General features: G+C 33.1%; 3 protein-coding genes across 6 annotated transcripts; 1 reads left to right on the plus strand and 2 right to left on the minus strand.

Moving 5' to 3' along the window:
• Nucleotides 1-1967: 1967 nt before the first annotated feature.
• LOC111283049 (RING-H2 finger protein ATL48-like) lies at nt 1968-3319 on the minus strand. The gene is made up of 2 exons (XM_022871437.2): nt 3143-3319; nt 1968-2402 (listed from the first exon to the last, which is right to left on the minus strand). The coding sequence occupies exons 1-2, from the start codon at nt 3216-3218 to the stop codon at nt 2230-2232; spliced, it is 249 nt and encodes an 82-aa protein (XP_022727172.1). The 5' UTR covers nt 3219-3319; the 3' UTR covers nt 1968-2229.
• Nucleotides 3320-10066: 6747 nt separating this feature from the next.
• On the plus strand, nt 10067-14477 carry LOC111289134 (rac-like GTP-binding protein 3). 4 transcript variants are annotated; one of them, XM_022880011.2, is made up of 8 exons: nt 10067-10474; nt 10769-10856; nt 11043-11152; nt 11244-11307; nt 12619-12683; nt 12762-12827; nt 13244-13338; nt 13997-14477. In XM_022880011.2, the coding sequence occupies exons 1-8, from the start codon at nt 10370-10372 to the stop codon at nt 14034-14036; spliced, it is 633 nt and encodes a 210-aa protein (XP_022735746.1). In that variant the 5' UTR covers nt 10067-10369; the 3' UTR covers nt 14037-14477. The 4 variants fall into 4 exon arrangements, with proteins under 4 accessions (XP_022735746.1, XP_022735744.1, XP_089602717.1 ...); XM_022880009.2 differs by having other exon boundaries at nt 10141-10474; nt 12759-12827; XM_089746591.1 differs by lacking the exon at nt 13997-14477 and having other exon boundaries at nt 10141-10474; nt 12759-12827; nt 13244-13682.
• Nucleotides 14478-16492: 2015 nt separating this feature from the next.
• LOC111283065 (uncharacterized) lies at nt 16493-24483 on the minus strand. Its single transcript, XM_022871457.2, has 5 exons — nt 23936-24483; nt 21709-22080; nt 18953-21638; nt 17107-18831; nt 16493-16939 (listed from the first exon to the last, which is right to left on the minus strand). Exons 1-4 carry the CDS (start codon nt 24077-24079, stop codon nt 17147-17149), a joined length of 4887 nt encoding a protein of 1628 aa, XP_022727192.2. The 5' UTR covers nt 24080-24483; the 3' UTR covers nt 16493-16939; nt 17107-17146.
• Between the last annotated feature and the right edge of the window lie 472 nt (nt 24484-24955).

The following is a 24955-nucleotide window of genomic DNA, read 5'->3' on the forward strand; positions in this document are numbered from 1 at the left end:
AGTCAAACACATTTGACGAGCATGATTTTGTAGATTATTAACCAACTAAAATAAGGTGAAGCATTGGTTTCCTTGATGTGGCTAAATTGCTTCTCTCAAAAACGCCGGATTTGGTGAAATTGCTAGGCTTGATGCGGCCAATAAATGTTACTACTTCTGACCATAAAACGGAATGCCATGGAGCATTTGGCTAGTGGCATAAGGGTGTTGGGCATTTGGAGGTTTGTCACAATTCGAGATATAACGCATTCCCTCTTATAGCTAGTGAGGTCGGTCGGGTGCGATCGAGTATGATAAGAGTAGAATAAGAAATTAGGAACTTCAAAAAAAAAAAAAAAAAAGAGCGGTCAACAAGTACATTCACATTCATGAAGTAGTCGTATATAGGAACACTTAACGGAACTAAATTTACCTCATCAGTACAACAAGCGTAAGCCTCATGGTTCATGGAATTTGACAAGAGCTTCCAGGACATTAACTTGCAACCTCAAATGCAAGATGTAGTCTGCTGTATGAACAAAAAGCTGATCGAGGTGCAGCCCGTGGCTGCTTGGCACAACTCTGTGGAGCTTCTGGGCCTTCCTTTGAACTGACCTGCTACACCATTGTCGCATCCGTCTCCTTGAATTCACCCCCAGCAGCCATCTCTTTCTCCCGTTGCAGCAGCATATATCTAGGCATGAATTCACCCCCATCAACAGATAAGGGAAAGTCCAAACACAAAGAAGTTTAGGGGTATCAACTCTTGACGGATCTATTTATAGAAAGGGTAGAAACAAACCCACATGGGTTTAAAGAGAGTGGCCATGTGGGAGCAGAATTTTATGGGATTTATTTGGAGTTGTGGAGAGAAATTCCTGAGAAAAAGGTGGCCAAGGAAGCTAGTTGTTATGAGGGTTGGGACCAAACACTTGTGCTGAACGTTTTGGGGGTATGGTTTTTCAAGTACTAAACACGGATGTCGGACAGCTTTAGCATTGCACACATTAGCCACTAGTTTTTCCGGGGGATAAAGACAGATTTTTTTTTTTTTAACAAAAAAGACTGCAATATGGTGATAGGGAAAAAAATTAAAAATATTGAAATTCAAATTTCTCACATATTAAATGTTACTTTTTAAAAATTACTATATGAATCAATTAAACTAAACTTTGAGTTTAAAGACATGAGTTTAAAGACAGATTTTCTGTCTTCACATCCACCTATTTTAACAGCTGGCCTTTGTTCTATCAAACATCATGGTCAAAAATCGGCTTGCAATCAGAATCCAGATCTTAAAATTGGATTGCATTTTGATGCTTCTGTGCTTAGAGGCAAGCGATGGCTAACATATTCACTAGTTAAATTATGGATCAAAGAACGGAAAGGAGACTAGAAATGATTTATAAAACTAAACAGGAGCTAAAGTCCTAGAAAAACATCTAAATTGCAAGAAGAGGGCTAAAAGTGGTGATAACATGGTGAGCTTGACTGTTATATTCCCTTTTAACTGTTCTAACTTCTTACAGGGATAGAATGATCATCATCATAACATGGTTTCTAAAATATAATAATGCAACTGATATTTTCAGTTATGGACATAGAAGATGCTTAACAACAATGAAACTGCAAGATGGTTCTGTTCTTTGGGTCTGTATGTTTATATATTGTAGGCATCCATGCAGCTTATCGCCCATGATATATGCTACTGCTGCTTTCAACTTCTCTACATGATGGTTTTGAACAGCTGATTCTCACCTTATATGAAAGCAATTAGTTCTAACTATACATTTCCAGAAATGATATCCTACCATTGAAGTGGAGAGACCACAGCAACCATGCAGGTGCCCAGTAAATCGTTCCCCCCCCCCCCCCCCCCCCACTCTTCAGGGAGAAAAAAACAGAGATGTTCTTCCTGTTTGCTAACATATTAAACAGTGTATATTCAGATGCATCCAAAAATATAAGTAAACATATAGGCTTCTAAATTTCTCAGAATAATTCATGCACAACAGCACATTCAATTTATTTCCAAAATATATCAACTGAGGGCATTGTTTTCTTAGTATGATGCTTTTGTTCAGCATAGAGCTACAAAATATGCTTATTAAAATAAAAAATAATGATTGCAACTAAGCAAATTTGGATCATGTAAAGCAATAACACTCAAGTGTTACTGGCAAGGACCTTGGTCCTCCAATGAGTAATATGACCATTATGAGAACTACAAAAAACTGAGTCATTCAGAGTCTATCTCGATTTCCAGGGATTCTCCCCATAGTAGTATGCAGTGCCAACCATAAGAGCAACTGTAGCCCCCTGAACTACCACCCTAGCTCTCATTAGCATCTGACCCAAGCGAGAATTGCCTTGTCTAAAACTGATTAACCCAGCAGTGAGCACTCCAGCAGTAATAAGTGCACCTGTAAAGTAAAAATATGTCAAAGATACTTAGATCAAAGTCCAAAACTATTACCCTTTCCAACTAAGAGTAAGAATATCACAGCAGGAAAATGCTATAGCAGATGAAAGAAAGAAGAAAGGAATTAGATTCTGTACTTCAGATGGCTAACAACAGCTATAAAATGTAGGAAATGCCTAAAGTAATATACGCTATCATTCTGACAAGGTAGTCAGTGAACTAGCCAAGTGGCAAAAAGACTAACAAAACAAAGAAAAAACAGCAAACAGTTTAAATACTAGATGAAGTTCACAAAGACAACAAATAGAATCCAATCGAACAAAGTACTAAATCAAGCTCTTAGGTTGCTAAATTCTTAAGGGGGATCGTTGGGTCCAAATAGAAATAGGTTTCTTCCAGGCTGGATAAAAGTTGGATTTAAGCACCCATCCCAGTATAAACCTTCCAAGATGGTTAGATATTAAATTAAATCAAATCCTCGGCAAAAGGCATGGAGTTTGTAATATAGAAAATGCAAGGTAGGTTTTTGATTAAGTTTTGGACATAACCTTCCATGGTTCCTAATTGCTGTACACAAACTCTTCAGGCCTAGGTTTGATCAGAGTAACAACATCTCACCACAAACTGAAGCAAAGGTTTTAATTTTTATAAAATTCACACCACAAAATCTTCTATAAATAAATATTCAAAGACGTAAAAGTAAATTAATGACGAACAGAAGAGGAGAAATGGGAAAATTACCAACAGGGACAAGAGGGTTCCTAACGCGCTTCTTCTCCTCCAACAATTCTTCCAAACTGGGTTCCACCGCACTCATTTTCTCCTTCTTCCTCCTCTTTGCGGCGATTTAGCAGCTATATTTTTTGAGGAGCCGAGAAAATGGACACGGAACCAAACCAAAACCAAAATGAAAAGAATTGGGTAACGAAGAAAATATGGGTTTTGAGCACCAATGAGCTCGAAACAACAGAGTGGTGCGTGCAATGGTGAGCCCATGGAGTTTAGTCGGCCATGGTTTTTGGGCCCGTGGGTAAAACACGTTTTGGTCCTTTTCTCATTTTACCCTTTCTATCTATTCTTTTTTTTTTTCTTTTTTTTTTTTCTAAATTCATAAAAGAAAATGTTATAATTTAGACTAATTTGAGAAACATATTAATTATTATATACATTTGGTCAATTAAAATTTATTTTTAAAAATTGAGTAAAATAAGTTTAAGTTATCTTAGATTAAATCTTACTAATATGATAGGTATAAATAAGAAGATACTTACAAATTAATAAAGTAATTCTCTTTTTTGTTTTATTTGAACGACTTCTTATTATTTAATCCCTTAATTTTCACTTCATTTTGTTGATTTTTTAATATTTAATTTTTACTTATATTCATCTTTTATCTTTTATCATTTATTTTTTTATTTTTTTTATTTTAAAAAATAAATAACAAATAACAAAAAATCAATGAGATCTTAATTAATATAAAAAACAAATACTTCACCAGAGATTACCAGATTAAAACCCATTTAAAGGAACCAATGTTTCATGCTAATACTTAGAATTGAAATTGGACAAGTCGCTTTCGGTTTAAGTTTAGTTATTTTGGGTAGAATCATTTAAGGTTAAAAAAAAATTTTCATGTCATTTTAGGTTGAAATTATTTTGAGTCGTTCAAGTTTGACTCATCAAGTAGGTTATTCGGTTCCACTTATCCGGATCAAGTCATTTTAGGTCTAAATTGATTAGTTTTAAAATTAAATCAATTTAATTTTGGATTAATATTTTAAATTGTTTTAGTTTAGATTATTTCAAATTTAAGTTCAATTACACTATTTTAAATTGTAAACTTTATTTAATCAAATCAGATTAGATCAAAATTAACTTTGATTGTAATAAGTGAAATTTTCAAGTTCGAATAAGATTTGGAAGTTCTAATAATACTTCCAAGATGATATATTTTTTTAGTTAATTACATTTTTTGTACTTGAATTTTTAAAATATATATAAATTGGTATCTAAAAAAATAAAATGTACAATTTTCACTTTAAATTATCAAATAATTAAATTTGACGATTCGTGTATTTATATCGTGTAAAATATTAAAATTTATAAATTTATATTATGTTTTAGACGAAAATTTTGTATCACAATTTGTGTTCTACACGAAAACATGAAATATATTTTTTTAGTTTTGTTAAACCCATATATAATTCTTACAAAAATTTTAAGTCATGTCACTTTTGTGTTTTATTTTCGTATCATGTTCATGTCGTGTCATAGTATCGTATTTTTAATTATTAGGCCTACGAATAATATATCATTTTAATCCAAATTCTAATATTATTAACTTGTTTATATGATCTCTAACTAGTATAATTTTATTATATGCATATTATATGTTAAATAATTTATTGATACCAAATATTTTTTTTGATATAAATAAAAAATATATTTTTTAATATATATTAAAAAAATGTTAATAGTAAGTGTGGTGAATATTTGTCAAATTATAATTTGAAAACTTTGTGAAATTGTAATTTATATAACTTGATAATATTTGTCAAATATCACATACATAAGCTTATCTTATTAGCGTAATAAGAATTTAGATTAATACGGTACATAATTTAAAAATTTATGAAACAAATTATATATTATTTGAAAATTTAGAATGCAAATTGTATATTTTACTTTTTAAAAATATTAATTTACATATATTTTTTTAAAATTTAAGTATCAAAAGTGTAATTAAATTTTTTCTAATTAAACTCTAATTGTAAAATCATCAAATGCATATTCATGAAACCCTAAGGCCTAAAAAGAAAAGCACTAAGCATAGCCCTAATGAAATCAACTTAGCATGCAAGATATATATCATAAAAGAACTTCAAATTTTTTTTTCTCAAGTTTATTTAGTAACCCAAAAATTAAAAAGTGAAAACCTCTAATATTGTCCCCTATGATGGACCATTGCCATTAGGAATGCAATGGCCCAAGAAAATCATTGCAGCTGCAACAATCAAACTAAAAGCACAAGCATTCTTGCAATAAAAAAACATGCTTAAATATTGAACAAAGATGACTACAACTTTTCTTAAACAGTTGTTTAACTTTTCTTCCTTGTGGTAATTATATTTTTCTTCCTTTGTGGGCAACCCCTTCTTTTATTATGTTTACTTAATCTTTACTTATACCTTCCACCATCCTTTTTGAAGCCTGCTATAATTCTAGTTGGCGCCTCCATTTTTTCTTGCTTTAGATCTGCTTTTTTTCTCAACTTTTGCATATTTAGTGGGATAGCCAACCCACCTAGACTTTTCCTCATCTTCCTCTCTCTTTTTTCATATTTTCTTTATTCTATTTTCATTTCACATTTCCACCACACCCTATTTGTTTTTTTTTTTTATTTTTTTTAATTTTTTTATTAATGAAAACATTATGTAGTTCGAACTTAAGATTTGATTCAATTATTTCATACAATTATTTTTAAAAAATAACATCCAATAAATTTAAATTTTAAATTCTTAAATCTGTAGTCTTTTATCCTATATTTAGACTACGACTTTATTTAACTAAAAGATTATAAGATTCTTTTGGTTTCCATTAAAGTTGAAACAAATGTATTTATTTTTAATTACATTTGATTTTAGACTATTCAATAAAAATTAACTCATTTCCTTCTATAATCCATCTCATCTTAAAATTTGAATTTAAAAATTTAAATTTTAATGCTAAAGTTTTCAATTTTTCTAAAAGTTGAAATAAGTAATTTTTTACTTTTATATTTTCTTTAGCTTTCAAGTATACTTATTTTCAAGTAAGTTTGACAATTTAAAATATGATATTGTGACATATATAAATACGATACAAAATAGAATACGAAAGTAACATGATTTAAAATTTTAATAATAAATAAAATAAAAAATATATATTTTATGTTTTCGTATCGATACAAATTATGACATATATTTTTTGTGTAAAAATTATACAAATACATAAATTTTAATATTTTACATAAAATAAATACACGAATTATTAGATTTACTTTCAAGCAAATTCTATAAATTAAATAGGACATAATTTAATAACTAAAATATGAAGAAACCAATGAGAGGAGTTACTTCCTCATGTTTGTCCCTTCTATTGTCTATTTCTTCTTCCTTCAAAAACACATTTGCATGAGGAATTATATCTAATATGTTGTTTGGTATTTGAAATAAATGAGTTTTTCATATATTTAATAGAAAAGGTACAATTTTAATGGTTGGAACCAAAACCAACTTGAAAGGTTTGAATTATTAGTATGTTCCTTCATGCGTCTATATTAACAACTCTTGTCTTGTGTTGTTTAATCTATCAAATTGATATAATATTAAAAAATATACTAACACCATCAATTTAATACTAGAAAACAAATAAATTAGAACTTGGGATTTTGGCGAATATTTCACTCATTTCTCTTGAAAAATATTTTTTTCGAAGATTAGATTTTAGTCCTAGAATTTTTTTTAGAACGTAAGAGATTAAGATTTATAAAAAAAAAAAATTGAGGAAAAAGTTTTAAATGTTGAAGATTGAATTTCAACTTTATTAAAATTCACATGAATCATATTGAATAAACTTCATATTTTTTATGCATTTTCCTTTGAAAAAACAAACAAATTAAATTCATGTAACATTGTACATGGCTAAGTTTTTAGAAGTATCGAAATTTAACAATCCCTCGAATCAACACTAATCTAGATAAGAACCTATATATCTAAAACAAAAAAAAATGAAAAGAAAGAATTATATATTGAGGGAAAAATTAATTACTTTTAAATTGAAATAAATGAAGAATCTAATGGTCCAAGGGGAATAAATAAGGATGAAAAAAATGAGAAAATTAAAAATGGATTCAAAATTATAGTGTTTGATTCAGTTTGAATCGATTTTTTTTATTTGATTTAGATTAAATTAGGATATTAAATGTATATATTAGATTTGGATAATATTTCGGATAAAAAATAAAAATAAGAAAAACAAAATAAACTTAATTATATATTTTTATTTATTTATATATTTTTAAATTTTTTATAAAATAAAATAATTATTTTATACTTGATTTTATTTAAATATATTAAAATATTTAAAAATATTAATTTTTATAAAATTCAATTTGGATCAAATCAATTTAAAAAAAAATTTACAAAAATTTTGTTTCAAATTTATATCAAAAATTAAAAATTCATAATATTATGTATTAATTGAAATAATTGAAACATCAAATCAAATTGTTTTCAATTTGGAATAACATTAAAAATATAAACTTAGGTTAAGCGCCTATGATGTGTACAAAAATAAAATATATATTTCTTATTAATGACCTCCTTATGTCAATGGACCCTAAAACACCGAAACTCCTTTTTCTCATGAATCATTCATACCCTCAAATTTGAACAATAAAAAAATAATGCCTTTTGTGGTCCTAATATCTATAGCTCCCCCCCCCCCCCCCCCTCCCCCGCCCCAACCCCACCTACACTCTCTCTATTTAATATGCAGTAGGTATCTCTTCAATGTGATTCTGGGACCAATTCTTAATGTTCAAAATTATAATTAGATTGGGTAAATTTAAATACGATATAATAAAACAATAAATATACATAAATAATATATATTAAAATTTTGATAAAAAATGAGTTTTAATAAATTAAAAAATATGTTTTGTATTTAAATATATTAATACGAATTATGATATAATAAATTTTTTTATTTTATATATATTTGAGATAGAATAAATATGATATAGATATACGAGTTATCAAATTTAATTGTAATTATAATTTAAATTAAAAAATATATATTAATGTTAAAATTTTGAAATAAAAATAATTTAATTTTAGAAAAAAACTATGTTCAAAAGTCTAGGATTGTTTACATCCTTCTTAAAACAACATTTTTTTTTTTTTACATAAAGACCGTAACTTCTTAAATTTGATACATGTTATAATTTTTTATATTCTAAATGTTTTCGTTCAATCATCTGATTTCTGTTTTTCATGCAGTGAGAATTCTCATTTTCGATTTTGAAGAAAAGATTTGTACGACTCTCTTAATTTTTTTTTATTAGACCTATCGCCAAAACCCATTTTTTTATACAAATAAAAGATTGTACAAACTAAATTAGCTAAAATTTCCTTAAACAACTTTTAAGACTTTCTCTTCCAAAAAATGAAAAAAAAAAATTTTGGTGAGATAAAGAAAAACATTTTATGGTTGATGCATAGTGTTGCTTTCCTCACAATAGACAAAAAAAAAAGAAGTATACTTTAAAGAAAAAAAAATGGGGAGATAAAAAAAAAATTTTATGATTGATGTAAACTTAAAGAATTTAAAATATGATATAATAATATGATATTAATACAATACAAAAATATGATATGATTTAAAATTTTAGTATTAATTATATTATAAATTTAACAAAAATAAAAAAATATATATTATATTTTTATATCGATATAAATTATAATATATAATTTTTATATAATATAAAATAAAATATAAATACATAAAATTTAATATATTATATGATGTAAATATAAAAATTATCTTGTGTATGTTGATGCATTTATAAGCGATGCTTTCCTCACAATAGAACAAAAAAAGTATACTATTTCAAAATTGACTTTAAGTTCTACATCAATTATGACTAGGTAGGCCATCAAATCAACATACCAAGTAGCTAAAGTCAAAGGTTATTCATAAGAAAAAAAATTTTTTTTTTGATAAAATGATAATATGGACTATTAGCAACGTTATTGTTAAGTATCTTAAAAGTTAAGAAAATCTCAAATTAAAATAGCACGGAAAACTGATAGAGCTTAATTAAATACTTTTTGGTAAAAAAATATTTATATTCAAACATTCAAAACCTAGGTGAAATATGCAATATAAAAATGTGAAAAGCCTAATTTAAGAAATAAAATTTTAGTATAATAAGGAAAAAATGATAATGTAAAATAGTTTACAAATTAATTTATGATTTAAGGCATTTGATTAATGTAATCATTTTTAAAAGTAGCATCTAATGGAGCATATTCCTTATAATTATTATAATATAATTAATCAATCATAATTTAATCTTGTGTAAAATTCATAAAAAAATTATATGGAGTTCACAATTTTAAGTGTTGGACTCCTATATAATGGTTTATTGTAATTGATTAATTGTAATATTGTAATAAAAGGAATTATAAGTGATAACAAATCCTAACACGTGTAATTAATTCTCTCATCCTCAAATTGTAATTTTTTTATACAAAAATAATTTATTAATAAAATTTAGAATGCTATTTATTTATTAAATATTTAAAATAAATTTTATTTATTTATTTATGATTGGTTATGATTTTGTAGTTATAAATATGTGGGAATAAGATTTTGGGATAATTCATTAAAATTAAATTCATGGGATAAGATTATAAAAAAAAAAAAAAGAGAGAAAAGTACTCAAATGATTTGGAGTAAAAAGAAAAATGACACGCGCTCACGCGCCAATCACGGGTGCGGTGTATAATGCGGTCCAGTACAAAAAATTCCGTGACTAAAATATTTTAATGAATAATCAATTTTATTATTTTTTCTAAGAAATCTCTTACTACTAACGTGAAAAAGAAAAAAAAAAAAATTAAAAGCAGAATTATTAACACGAATTAAAAATCTGATGTTAGTGCAATAAATTCACGATGTCCATCGTCAAGCCGAAAAGGCCAAAAAAAAAAGAAAAAAAAAAGGTAGTAGAGTAGCAATGGAATTGCTACAGAAGAAATGAAATGAGTGAGAATCATGTGATCCACCAGCACCACTCTTCTCTCTCAATCTCTCTTTGTCTCTAAATCCCAAAAAAAGAAAGAACAACAAAGCAAAAGACCACAAATAAATTGGCCATTTGTTGTTTTCTTCTGTATCTGCTTTGTTTTTTTGTGTGTTTCAATGGCTTCAAGTGCTTCAAGGTTTATCAAGTGTGTAACAGTTGGAGATGGAGCTGTTGGCAAGACTTGCATGCTTATTTGCTATACAAGTAACAAGTTCCCCACTGTATGTTCTTTTTCTCTCTTATTATCTCCCTGGGTATCTTAGTTTTTGTGTTCATTTTTTGTTTTCTGTTAAGGTTTTTGCAACTAAAATTTCCACTTTTTCTTAGTTTTCGTTTTGTTCCATCAAAGCCTCTAACTTTATGTTTCTCAACATGTTTTTTGCTTACTTGTTCACGGTCATGAAGAGTCTGTTCTTTTGAGTTCTTGAATTTTCTTACCTGGGGTTTTCTTGTTCTTTAATTTTATGGATTCTTTTTGTTTTACGAATCTGTGAGCTTGTTGTGCTATGCTGCAGGATTACATACCAACAGTTTTTGATAATTTCAGTGCAAACGTTGTAGTTGAAGGCACAACTGTGAACTTAGGCCTTTGGGACACGGCTGGTATCAATTCTACTTGACATTTTATTTTCTGCTTCTTCAAAACTGTGCTAAAAAAGTTTCATTTTATAGTCAGTATGGCACTGGCTTTTCTAATGGCATTTCTTTTCTTCTTTTTTTTCAAGTCAAATTGGTAACTACTTTGTCTTAATTCTTAAACTTGTTTGAAGTATTGATGGCTTTTTGTAGGACAAGAGGATTACAATAGATTAAGGCCGTTGAGCTACAGAGGGGCAGATGTCTTTGTCTTAGCTTTCTCATTAGTTAGTCGAGCAAGCTACGAGAATGTACTAAAAAAGGTGAATTATCCTGGATCTTCAAGTTCTTTGAACAACTTTATGTGTTATGTTAATGCTCTGCAATTCTCTGATACACCGATTTCTTTGACAGTGGATCACTGAACTTCAACATTATGCCCCTAGTGTTCCTGTGGTTCTGGTTGGTACCAAATTGGGTGAGTGGGTAACCACATCATTACCATTTCCAAAATCAACGCATTTTCAGTCAAGTTCAATGTCGATTTGGTTCCTCATATTTTAGTTGGGTAGCATCACCAAATATCAGACTTTTCTCCCTAAATTTTTCAAATGTTGATTACCTATAGTTTAAAAGGTAATTAAATGATACGCAATTGAGCATACTTAAAAGTGGCAGTAATATTAATTCTGACCCCTTTCAGTGAATGCTGTAAGGATTTTGATTTCTGACAAGGGATATATTAATAGAGTATTTTCATAAACAAAATTTTTATTTATCAACTCTGTGCGTGTCTGAAATGAAGATTTTAGTTAGACAGTGACTGCGAAGGAAATAGAGAGTAGGCAATAAATTTAATTAAGAGGTACTGGAAGTGATACTGATTAATGTGTATAATGGGAATATTTTGTTCAAAAACTACTTGACACACTAGAAATTTAGTTTAATCGAAGTTACACTTCCTGTAAAGACGAAAGGAAGTAGGATACAGGCTGAGGCAGCTAAGACTTAAGACTTGAGAGCACAAGTAAACAGAAAATATGCCCTTGAATCTGTGAAGCTGAAGGAATTTGTTTATCAAACCTCAATAGGTGGGGACCTGACGCTGTTTTGTAATAACCTTAGGTCTGAGTTCAGGCTTGGTTGTATGAATATCGTGCGGTCATTGTGAATGATTGATCCTGGAATTAGCATTTTAAAGACAGAGCTTCTGGAGTTGATAGTTTCATCCTGTTTTGATCTAACAATGGTCATGCCCATCAGAAAACTAAATGCTAAATTTAAGGCACATAGAGATTAGAGAATAGTTGTCAATTGCATCTACAGAAGAACCCACTTACTTCACTATCAAGTTTAGAATTAGTGACCCACTTCCAGTTAAAAACTTAGCATCATCTTTTCTCCATTGGTTTTCATTCTTGGAAAAAATGAGTGTTCATAGTACATTTCCATATGCCTGATGAATTTTTCACTTTATTTCATTGTTGCATATTTTAAATTCTGCTCGACCCACAACTTCTCCTGTTAATCAACCAAATGGACAGTTTACCGCTTTTACGTACAAAATTAAAATTGTGGATTCCTGCATCTTGGAAAAAAGGGATTACTACTGCATTCATTTGAATGAACCTGCAACTTTTAAGGTGTCCTTTTGAATTGGGATTTGAATTACCCATGTCCTTCTAAAAGTGGCTTTCAAAGTTAATTTAGTACTTTAGGTAAAATTGTAATTTGTATGTGATCATTTGCTGTATAACATGCTAATGTCTATTATAAAATGGACAAATAGATCTTCGTGAGGATAAACATTATCTGGCTGATCATCCTGGCTTGCTGCCTGTTAGCACTGCACAGGTATGATTTCCACTCACTGGTGGACTATGTAGTAGATTTTATTAGTGTCTAAATACCTTAATCATCCTACTAAAGCAGGGTGAGGAACTCCGCAAACAGATTGGCGCTGCTTATTACATTGAGTGCAGCTCAAAAACTCAACAGGTATGAAAAAAAGAAAAAAAAAAAAACTTGGCATCTAGTCTCTATTAATGGCATCGGGAGACTTAGGTCTCTCAAGGACAACTCAGAGAAGCTCTTGGCAGCATTAGTTTATACAAATGAACTCATTCTTTTGAACTTGATAACTTGTTAAGTCAGTATCCATATATATGTATCATGTCATTTAATTAATAAAAAAACCCTATTTCAAACTTCTCTTTGGAGCCTCTGCATTTCAAGCTCAAATCTTGGTGTTATGCCAGTCTAAAATGGATTAATTATGCTGTTGCTTTGTAAGAATTGTGCAATTTGGTTATCTCAAAATGCGGGACATCCTTTAATTTCAAACATTTCTCTATTTCTGTGGGAAGCTTGAGTAGCATGGAATTATTTCAGTTATTATTTCCTCACTTTTGCAGAATGTAAAAGCAGTTTTTGATGCTGCAATCAAGGTTGTCATCAAGCCTCCCCAGAAACAGGAGAAGAAGAAAAAGCCAAGTCGAGGATGTCTAATGTCAGTATTTTCTTTTCTTAAAATTCTGGTGCTTGTTATCTTCTGATTGTCTGATATGTGAAATTTACTGGCCATTCTATTTTGTGTTGAGAAATTTTAGAAGCAAATGTACAAGTTTCAAGGGCAATTGTTTTACCAATGTGATGATTTCCAGTGTATTTGAATTTGTATGTAATATCTTTTGAATTTTATGGCACTTGTTAGCAAGGCTCAATCTTGAGTAGCTATTGGCCAAAAAACAATCTTGAGCAGCTTAGATATGGCATGGCTACTTTGGTCTTTACATCAACAATTGACACTAAGAATTCTCTTATAAATTGAATCTTTTTCATGTTCTACATGCTAAATACATATTTGTGCTTCTATATTCTCTCATTTGTTATAGCTATTGGAGTCATTTCTACCATTCTGTTAAATCAAATTGAAGAAATAACACTTTCAAACTTGCTAGTACCTTAATGTAACTTGATGTGGGGTTTAACTAGTTGCATTGCATGCTTTGCTTTTGTTCCACATACTTTTTGTAGATGTCTTCGCTTTTTACTGAATATTATTACTTCACAAAATTTGCTGTCCAAAATCTGTCGTACCCTTGTATTTTCTTTAATCCAGAATCCATTAATTCCGGAGAATGATTCGATTTTCATTAAAATCGCAGAAACGTTTTCTGCGGAAGGAACCTTGCGCATCTTAAATGAAACAGATTACCTTCAACTCAAATGCTCCTGGTACGATAATTCCAATGCGTCAACTAGAGATTCTTGAAGTCATCACGATCAAGTGAGTTTACTTTGATGCAACGGTTTTAATAGATTACAAAGCATAGTCCTCCCTAAAAGTCACTTTATGGTTGTTTCCGTTTCTAATCTTACAGTCTAATTATTGTAAAAGAATATATTCGGCTGCTAATTTACTATCTTGATTTCTTGTAAAGAGTCAAAGCTCAGTGGCTTCGTTACAAGTAGATAAATCTTTTAGGATGCATGAAAAAAGAAGTCTGGTTTGAGTTTTCTCTTGCAGAAAAATATCTACAGCTTTCCTAAGTATATTCTATATTCTTGTTTTGTTTTGTTTCTTGTACCGACTTGGTAGATTGTATTGTATAATTTTCCAATTATGGCATAGTCGTTTTCAGTTCAATAACCATGAAACTATGAGATGACAGTTTTTGCTGCCCTTGGAACAGCATTATTCAGGCCCCTAATTAAAGCTTAAGTGACCTGTATAAATGCCATTGGCCTTTTTTCCCCCCTTTTTTTTTTGTTTTTTTTATGTGGGAAGAATGTCTGTTTAACTACTGTAGAAATTTACTTCCTGACTTTGAGACCAAATCCAAGATTACAACAAATCACTGGATATGCATTGGATGAGACTGGTGGGTCATGTTTGAGGGTAGTATGCCTCAAAATACTTGTTACACTTGTCACTGCAATACTTGACAACAATGGCTACTGAAAATGTTATAATTAGAAGTGTTGGGCATTCCTTAATCACCTGTCGTCATTTATGCCTCTATTCATTGTTCTTAATAGGTGCACCAGAAAACTAAAAGGCTGTCCCGTGTAAAATTAGACTGGTTAAAAGGAGAATGAATGCATTTTATTTAGGTAATGGTGTCGGGAGAGTACATTAATAAATGAATAAAATAAAGACAGAGCCTTGATTTTCATGGAATCGTTTGACAAGATTTTGCTCCATCAGTTTGGCTCACAAACTCTTTTTTTAAGTTACAAGCATACTAAAAGTTATATTTATATATAATTAATTAATAAATTAAAATATAATGAAATAATTAAACTTACATATATAATTAACTAACAAATTAAAGCATAATTATAATTAGATAATAAAATTTACACAGTAAAGCTGCACGATTCTCTTGGTAAATGAAGTAAGTTTTATCATTTCTTTGGTACTAAAATTTACGATTCTTTTGGTAAATGAAGTATTTTTTTGTCATTTCTTCAATGCTAAACTTTGTAAATGTTTAGCATTGAAGAAATTAGACAACCGCTCAAACACTTGGTCGTGGCGCCATTGAATGGTTTAAAAACAAGAAAAATCTACTCCTAAAGTCTTCTCTAAAGCGACAAAAAGGTGAAATTTTTTTGGTTAGATCCGAATTATAGCATATGTAGTTTTTCATTGTTTATAATCGAATTAAAAATATATATTTATATATTTTTTTAATTTAAGTTTGAATTAAAACGGTAAAAAAATAATTTTTCATAAATTTATTAAATTTAATAGATTTAATAACTTTGTTTGAAACACTCCCCCCCCCCCCCCCCCAAAAAAAAAAAGCTTGAAAAAACCCAATAAAAGGAATCCATGCCCAAAAAACCCATGTCGCTAAATGAAAAAAAAAAAGAAAAAAACAGCCGCCAACGTTCTTATAAGCACTTTTGGAAGTAGGGGTGACAACCCAACCCTAACCCCACCCTATAAGATTGAATGTTTTTTTTAAATCAGATTTCCAATTTTTTTTTTTTAAATCAAACTTGAATTAGAATTAGACAAACTCACTCCAATTCGACTCAATATATAAAATAATTTTTATTATTTATTTAATTATATATTATATTATATATTTTTATATTTATTTAATGTTATATTTATATTAATCAAATAATTTTTATGTTAAAAAATTAATATTTTATTAATTTCTAATCAAATAACGATTTTATACATAAATTGAGTATAAAAAAATAATATTTTAAAGTCAGACCAAGCTAGGAATGTGCAAAAACCCAACATCTCTATATGGAAGTCCTGACACCTGCCATCAGAAGTATAAAATATCCTAAGTTTCACATAAACAGCAGGTTTTATCGAAAATTCTAATACGAGATTATTGCTTGCTATTAATAATTGTAAGAATATATATAACGAAATGGTCAATAAAAAGAAAGTTCATAAGTTCCAGAAGAATCCATAATATAAACAAGGCTAGGATTCTTAGTCTGTTAATTTGACCTGCCTACTTCGATCAAAAGAAAATATCACGCAAACACGCTTGGAAACATGATGAATGACATAGTTGCCACAGGTCATCAGGTGAGTGCAACCTCAAACATCAATGCAGTCTCAGTGCCAATACCTTGTAATAACAAGATTGATAGCAAAGTTGGCAGGAATTTAAAACTGTAGCAGATGAACTACAATTAGAGTTGATAAATTAAATAAGATTAGAATACAACATCAACCACAGCAAGTCATGCCAGATCAGAAAGGCTTCGAGTATCAAAATTCGGTGACCACTTTCATTGGGAAAAAAATTAAAAAGGGAAAAGCACAAGGCAAGAAAGATATGCACCAAAAACCAGTATGGGCACCAATTTCTAATGTCTGGGTAATATAGCGCATGATTTCCAACAGTTATATATCTACAAAGGGAACTGATCTGCATCCAGAACAAATTCAAGGAACAAATTGCTTGAAAGCCCCGAACAGATTCTTTTACGACAGAGTTGATACAGCAAAAGGTGGGGGTCGGAGACTATGATATGAACAACATCAAATGGCTCACTTACCACCCATCCTCTAAGAGCACACAGGTTAGATGACCTCTGGAGGTTAGCCAATGCCCATCTTTGAAGAACTGAAAATAAAATAAACATAAAATTCGTCATAAAAGAAATCCATAATTCTAACATCCTTTGTCTCTCCCTTGCCACTATCAAGAGTGCACGTGGAAGTAGCAAAATGGAGGGAAGAAAAATTAAAGACCTTGCCAAAAGAAGATGAGAAGAAACATAAATGACTTACATGCTTTCATGGGTCACCAGATAGTGACATTTAAGGATTCCTATTGCCATGAAGATTGCTTGTATCCATCCCATCCTCCCTCAGGTTCCTTCCTTTTTAAAATGCCACCTGGCACCTGAAACATTCTTGCTTGCTCCTCTGCCAGGGCCTGTGAACTGGCAACAGACTGTTGCCTAGATGCAAAAGCTGTTGTCTCATCCCTTCCTTCAATGTCTGGGCCTCCAGGCCCGGCATTTAAGTCTAGACCTTGCCTTCCCCATTTCCTACCAATCTCAGCAACACTATTATTACTAACGTCTGAAAGACTAACAACGTAGGGCCTTGCGTAATGGGATGGAACAGCACCAGCAGGTCCTAAGAATGGTGAATGGACTGGAGGGAAACAAAGCCTCCCACCAGGAGCCGAATCAACATAAGTTGTTGAACCACCAGAAAAGCTGGTTGAAGGAAGAGGAAATGTTGTTCCAAAGGGGAACAACGGATATTGGAAAGGAGTCGATGGGAAAGGCACTGCTGCTGAAGATGACAACACAGGTCCCCTATAGACATCAGGATTAAAAGGGGTGGCACCGGCAGAGGGACCCAACACCCTTTGTGGCCCACCAGTTGCAACAATTGGAAAAGGCTGTTCTCTATCAGGTAAGATTGATGGAATAGCGACAGCCGAGTATGTATTCCCAGTAGGAAACCATGACGAGAAATTTGCCATCTCGGTATTGTTTATCCGCAAGCTGGAAACAGGTGGTTGAGATGGCATATTGCTGCCTGTATTCTGCTGGCTAAATAGTGATGGTTCAGCACTCACCTCATCAACGGCAGGTCCATTATTCAAATCAAAGTCCCTGTGGACACTTGCCTCACCATTATGAATACCACCTGATGATGATTTTATAGGCTGCATAGGCACATCCAGTCTACGAGCATTGCCGGTTGAGTGATTACCCAAATCGACAGGCTCATCAACTCTATTCAAATCAAGATCAAGTGCCCCAGAGGAGCGAATAGGTGCAGAACCCATCAACCCACATGCCAAATCACGATTATTTGTAAGGTCCCGTGCACAGTCTGTGCCCTGAGCAGAACTTCGGGAAGCTAGATCCTCAAGGACTCTCTCATCAGGTACATTCAAATCAATATCCAATGGAGGACGACTTTGTTTCCCAGACCTAGCATCAGGAATGGAGGTGTTATTTGTACCCAGGGGCATATCCAGAGTCTTTCTGGAAGCTGGCCTAAACGCGCTAGTGGCTGCTGATCCTTTCCATCCAAGTGCCCCTTTAGTCCTCAGTAGGTCATCTGGGGGAACAAAGGGCCCTTTTGCAGCAGCAGTAACAGTAATCGAAGCAGGAAGGCTGCTAGACACGGAAGAAACAGGGAAAGGCAATGGGCTAATTAATTGGACAGGAGCTGAACACCCTAGTGCTGTCGAGTTATTTGGTTCCCCAAATTTCCCCTCATCCACACTAAAGCCTTCATTCAAGTCAAATTCTACTTTTGCATCTGTTTCTGCACCACCTGTAGCAGGAGCATCTGCAGTGGTTGATGTACGTTCTTCTGCTTCATCTGCTTCTGCACCAGTCAACTTAGATCCCCTTGGCCTCATAGGTTGTTCTGTTTCCATTACTGTGGGGGATGCCTTACAAGGATATGGTCCACCACATGGTTCATTACCTTCACTACCAGCTAAATTCTCCTCCACATGCTCAACTTTCTGAGAGGTGACCGCTGAACCACAACAGATTCAATTTATCAGTTTAATTATGAATAAATATAAAATGCAAAAAAAAAAAGGATAAAATAATAAGTACTTCAAATTTAATTACAACATCAATAAGAGAAGCATTACTTTCCCACTCAGGCTTTTGCTTCTCATTGTGACTGGCATGACTCCGTGCATCAGTATCAACATCCTTCTCAGCCTTTACTTCATCAACAGTTTCCAAAATCGTATCTTTAGCAGAACCAGTAGGTATTGCTTCTTTATCTGTTCCTTTGGTGGAATGTCCAATAACAGCTGGTGACTCCTGGTGAGTCAGTGAACTTCTGTCCATACCTTCAGTGACATTTTTCTTGTACTCAACATCAACTTCCATTGAAGGTACAGATGAAGATCCTTCAACCACTTCCTTCTCAACTTTTACACCTGGATCTATGACCTTATCTTCCTTTACCACAAAAGTGCTTCCCTTTTGTTTAGTATCCAAACTGCCATCATCATCCACCGCACCAGCCTCTTTCTCCATATGCTCCTTGGAATCTCCAATATCAGTAGTCTTCTCAACAGTGCTTGCAGAGGGCAAATTGACTAACGCAGCCGTTCTTACTTCCTTCAATTTAACATTTTCAAGACATTGGTCAGCAGTCTGTGGCAAACCCATACTTGATGAAGTTAAATGCTCATTGAGCTCTCCAGATTTTTCTTGAGAGGAACCAGTCCTGCTGTCCGCATTTTTAGCCCATGAATTACCAGCAACAACACCCTGCTTCAGATGCTCATCATCTGCACCCTCAACAGACTGGTTTCGGTCTAGAACAACCTCATACCCAGCAGCAGGTTTTAGTTTTGTATCATTGCCTGTGGAAGAGTGCTCAACAACAGGGGCATTTCTTTGTGGAGAATCAATTGGTGATGCAACATCTGACTTAGAAATCTCTCCAGCAGCCACACTAGCAAGCAAATTCATTCCAGCATCATCCCCTACCGGCATGCATACATTTGCTTCAGAGTACTTGACACAACTATCAATTAGTGCATTTATGGAGCTGAAAGAAGCCTCCTGTAGTTTCCCTAATTTAAGTTCGTTTCCAGAAGATGACGAAGCAGTTTTCGTAACTTCAGTTGTTTTTTTGGCATCTTCTCCAGTTCTACAGTTTTCTTCATCTGGAACAGCTGCAGGTGAACCATCTCCCTCATCAGACCCAGTCAGAACATCTTTGAAGTCATTGCTCTGCCAAGATTCGGTTTTCACATCGGTGATAACATTTGCCTGGTATGTATCACTCTTCTCCTTCATGTTACGATCTAATTGTTCATGCTTTTCTGAAAGCACAGGAGAAGAAGCTCTGCTATTTGTGACCGAATGATCTTCAAGAGATCCTCCACTGGTACTTTGTGCTGGACTTCTACCTCGATTTGGGATCTTAACAATGAACTTATGACTATTACCCTCAGCCATAGGAGAATCCGCTGCCTTTTCACATGTTAAACCAGACTGTGATATTTTGTCTGAAGCAGGATTTCTGTGCAAAGAAGAATTTTTGCTGGATCCAGTTTCCCTTTGAACCCCTGATGGCCCTGGGAAACCATTAATGGATTTCCGGTATCGTGAAGAACTACCTGAGATCTTAGTCACTGTTCCTGATCCAGCTGCAGAACTTCTTGCATCCTCCTTTAAAGAAACTCCCCCAGTCTTTGCATGATCACTAGAACAAGACTGACTATTATTGTGGGACTGACTAGAACTGCTGCTTTTCTCATCCCTGGCTGTTATTTGAGGGTCAGAAGTGCCAACAACAGTAGCATTTCGTGCCTGCCCATCTTTTAAGTTTGTACTGGCTGAAGCAGGTGATGTTGCTGCCTTCGTAGGTCCCGGAGATGCAGAAGCAGACTTGGTTGCAATTTCTCCTTGTGCAAGCTTAACCGAACCGGTTTTAGAGGCAGAAAGTTGTGTTACTGAACTCTTCACCGCAACCTCAGGTGATCCAGAGTGCTTGCTTCCACTGTGAGAAACTTCAGAAAGACGAGGTCTTGAAGGCCAGGGAACAGCCTGATTTGAACCAGACTTAGCATCCATCTCAGCCTCAACTCGTTTTTTCCACGTGTCAACTAAACTCCTTGCTTTCTTCTGTATTTCTATATTCTTATGACCACGCAAATGATTCACAGATTTGCCAATGTTACACATCTGTAGAGCTGTAAGATTTACAGGTAGCTTATCAAGTGCTCGTAGTAAGGTTAAAAGAAAATCATCAACTGATCTATCATCCTTGGAGCCACCACCATCACCAATCTTCCCTTTGTGGACTTCCTGGAGCCATTCATCAAAAACAGGCAACCCTCTGAGCTGAACAAAACGACTAAGACAGTCAAACTTGTCTGTAGCTGCTATCACACCAGCAAGCATTGACCTGCTGACCAAGTCTATTTTCTTCTCATTTCTCTCAGTAACCATAAGCTGAACCAATCTCTCAACTCCTTCAGAATCTTCTAATCCCCCCTTTTCAGTAATTTTTGCAATCTCAGATTTTAAATTAATTTCTGATCTACTATGACCAGAATCCCCATCATCCATTTTACTAGTGTGTTCCCGTTTGACAGGCTCAGAGCCTGTATCCCCACGCTCCCTTTTTTTTCCCTTAACTTGAGAAGGAAATGAGGAAGCACTGTTCTGTACACTGTCTGCACCAGATTTTAACTGTGATGTTGATGTTGGACCACTCATTGGCTTTGGAGATCGACCACCCGGCTGCACTGTTGCATGCATTTCTAAACGTGTCTTATATAATAGCTGATCTACTTCTTCTTGTCGTTCCTGTAAAAGTAAAAGATATCAACTACAAAGGTTCATAAAATTTAAACTAAACTGCAAGTCTAGAACTCACATTAATATAATCTTGATCAGTTAGCCACCATAAACACTTGTTTGTAATGTCATAAACTCGCCGGCATACAAATGAGCAAATGCCTGACGGAAGTTCAACGTCTTTAGGAAGGAATGCAACTTTACAAGGATGTAGTAATGATGCAGCAGGAATCTCATCCTTATGAAAGGAATAAAAGATTTCGTTTGGCGCAGCTTCCAATAGGATGCCTTTGCCAAGCTTTACTTCAGCAGGTCGGTAAAGCCAATTCACACCCAATTTTAACTTATTTTCTTTACAAGCAGTTAGACAACGAATTATTCCAATGAAAGGTGGAGACCCTTGGGGCGGTTTGAAGAGAGCACAGTCACCAACACTGATCCTGCGTCCATCCTGTTGGGGAGCAAAACAGGTAATGTCAGTAAACTACAGAACAACTAACCAGGTATGCAAATTTTATCAGTGACAATATAAAGCTATTAGTATGGAAAAAAAACAAGAGCTTGATCAACAACCCAAACAAGCATTAATCAGTTATTTCTAAAAACCATCAACTATTAGCTTTATAAAGTAAACAACCTAACTGAAGTAAAAATTAATTTATTAAAGACAGAACCAAGGCAAAAGAACCACCCTCCACTAGCAATGCAAATTATTCAACTCCACTAATCCATCTTTATTAGATAAGAAAGCCTTTTGAGATGCATATCAACAGATAAAGATGCATATTACGCCATTTATACCATGACCGGTCAGCTTGTGAATAAATTTGTGAAACAAATACTTATCTCATCAGTAAATCTACAACAGATGGCAATTTTAAACCATTATTTCAAAGTGGAAGTAATAAATCCACTATAATACAATATAAGAGCAAATTACACATTAATTATTCTCACATCACCATACTTCATCATTAACAGAAACAAATTATAGCAATTAAAATATGTTCAAAGCTTACCATACTTATATCCAAGAAAACCTCTATACGACCACAATCAAGGAAAAGTTGACATTTGTCATACAGAAAGTGTGATATTTATATCACATACTCCTCCATAAATCCTTGGATATGTTTAAAGTGCTGCTTCCAACAGACATTATTATCGTATATGGCACCATTGAAGATGTACCAATACGTTTCTCTGGACTAATTTTTTGACATATTATATACTAGAAATAAGATACAAAGCTAATTTACATTTCCATATAATTTTACCAGAGAAAATACTTGGCATAACAAAAATCATGTATCATCTCGCTCATATACTTGTAGGTTAAACCACATATATAAATGGGAAGGCCTATATACTAGATATTACAACTAACTTATTACCTATGGTAGAATGGCCAAAAATATTACCTATAGTAGAACAGGATACATTAGAAGAAACTCGCAGGACTCGACTTATAAGAACAAGCCTAAAAGTTAGCAGCTAATAATTAATTAGCAAACATCGCATTTACTGCATCAGGACCATCTATCAGAGCAATAACACCATGCACATAAAACACCACCACTATATACTTAAAAGTAGAAAATTTAGGAAAAAATCTTATTCAGAAAAATTTGCTACTAGAAGCATTTAAGGAAGTAATAACTGTCGCATAGGCCAATCAACCATGCAAAACTATATATTTTCTTCGTTTCTGATTCCTAGGTAATAAAAGTGTATCAACGTCCAGTAAGAGTAATAGATATTTAAATTGTAATATTTTCAAATTCTGACTCCAAAACAATGAAATAGAAACTATTTCCTAGTGGACTAAATCACTTCATTATTCAAGCTGTTCAAAATGTACGAAAGATTTCAATATTTTGAACAACAATAACTCTGGTGATTACTCCTCTGCCTCCAAAATGATGAACCAGAAACTATTTCCTTATTGACTAATTTCATGTTTAAAGTTGTTCCAAAATTGGAACAACAAACGCGCACAACAAATCATCCACAAATTTTACACCAACAAAATCCAAAAAATCAGGACCATTTCCACAACCCCCCCCCCCCCCCCCAATCAAGCCACCATTTCAAAATTCCCATGAAAAATCAAACCCCATTTCTTCATTTCCCCTAAAACAATCTTACAAAATCCCTCTCATCATATAACCAGACAAAACAAAACAACAAACAAACACACAAACAAAAAAAAGCAGACAAAAAAAGAAAAAGACTAGAGAAGAACAATTGAATCGAATCGAATCAAATCAAATAAAAGTAAAAAATATTATTTAAAAAAGTTATACCTTTGAAAAGGAATTAACAATACATGAAGAAGAAGAAGAGGGAGAAGCACCACCATCACCACTCAGAACCGCCGTTCCACGTGTAGGGACTGTCCACATGTGCCGTGCCTTTTTCCACTCCTCACCTCCTCCCCGTCCATGCATAGCCTTGCATTTTCCCCTTCGAGTACCATCAATCCCCCCTCCTTATTCTATCTTCTTTTCCCCTGTTTAATTCCCCCTCTTTCACCAATTCGAAACCCTAGATCCACCAAAAGCCCTACTTTCAGCGTCTCCCGAAAATCTCCCCTTAACCAAACCCTAATTTCCTCAATCTCAAATCCAAAACCCCAATTCCCTTCGATCGCGATTCTCCCGTTCACCCGATCTAATTCAATCTCAGATCCATCCACCGCTTTCGATTTCTTAAGCCGCCTTTCGATCTATAGAAGAAAAAAAAACGGATAACTAAAAATTAAGTAAAGAGAGAGACAACAAAAATTTTTGCTCGATTTTTAGAGAGAGAGGAACAGAAAGAAAAAAAAAATTCGGAGAGAGAGAGAGACGGCAAAATGAAAAAGGAAAGGTGTACTTGGGTACATGGTAGGGCAGAGCGGGCAATAGGGTTGGCAGATTGGGCAGTTCGGGCAAGATAAAGTCACACGACTGTGAGGGAAATGAAATGACGTGTGTGGGATTCTGGAACGGGAATGGACTAGATTTGATAGGAAAAGGTATTGACTGCATGGGTATTTGGCAGAAGGGAAACGTTTGACTTTGATTTTTTTTTCCGTAACGCTGTGGGCATGGGATTTTCAACGGCAGATAAAATTACGGTTTTTTTTTTGGTTTTGTAATCCTCCTTTCTTGGTTTGATTTTTAGGTGGGTTTTTAAAAAAAAATTTTTTTTTAGGGTTGGGTTTGGTACGGCTTACCCATGTGGGTAGTTGGGGTTTTGTTCATGTGAGGGTAAAGTCGTAATTTTACAGGGGTCATCATTTCTCAGGGGTCATCTGATGGAGACGTTAAGGTTGTCTGGGT

Source organism: Durio zibethinus, chromosome 17 (assembly GCF_047325235.1).
Source record: "Durio zibethinus cultivar Kanyao isolate XHJ-2024 chromosome 17, ASM4732523v1, whole genome shotgun sequence".
NCBI classification, from domain to species: Eukaryota; Viridiplantae; Streptophyta; class Magnoliopsida; order Malvales; family Malvaceae; genus Durio; species Durio zibethinus.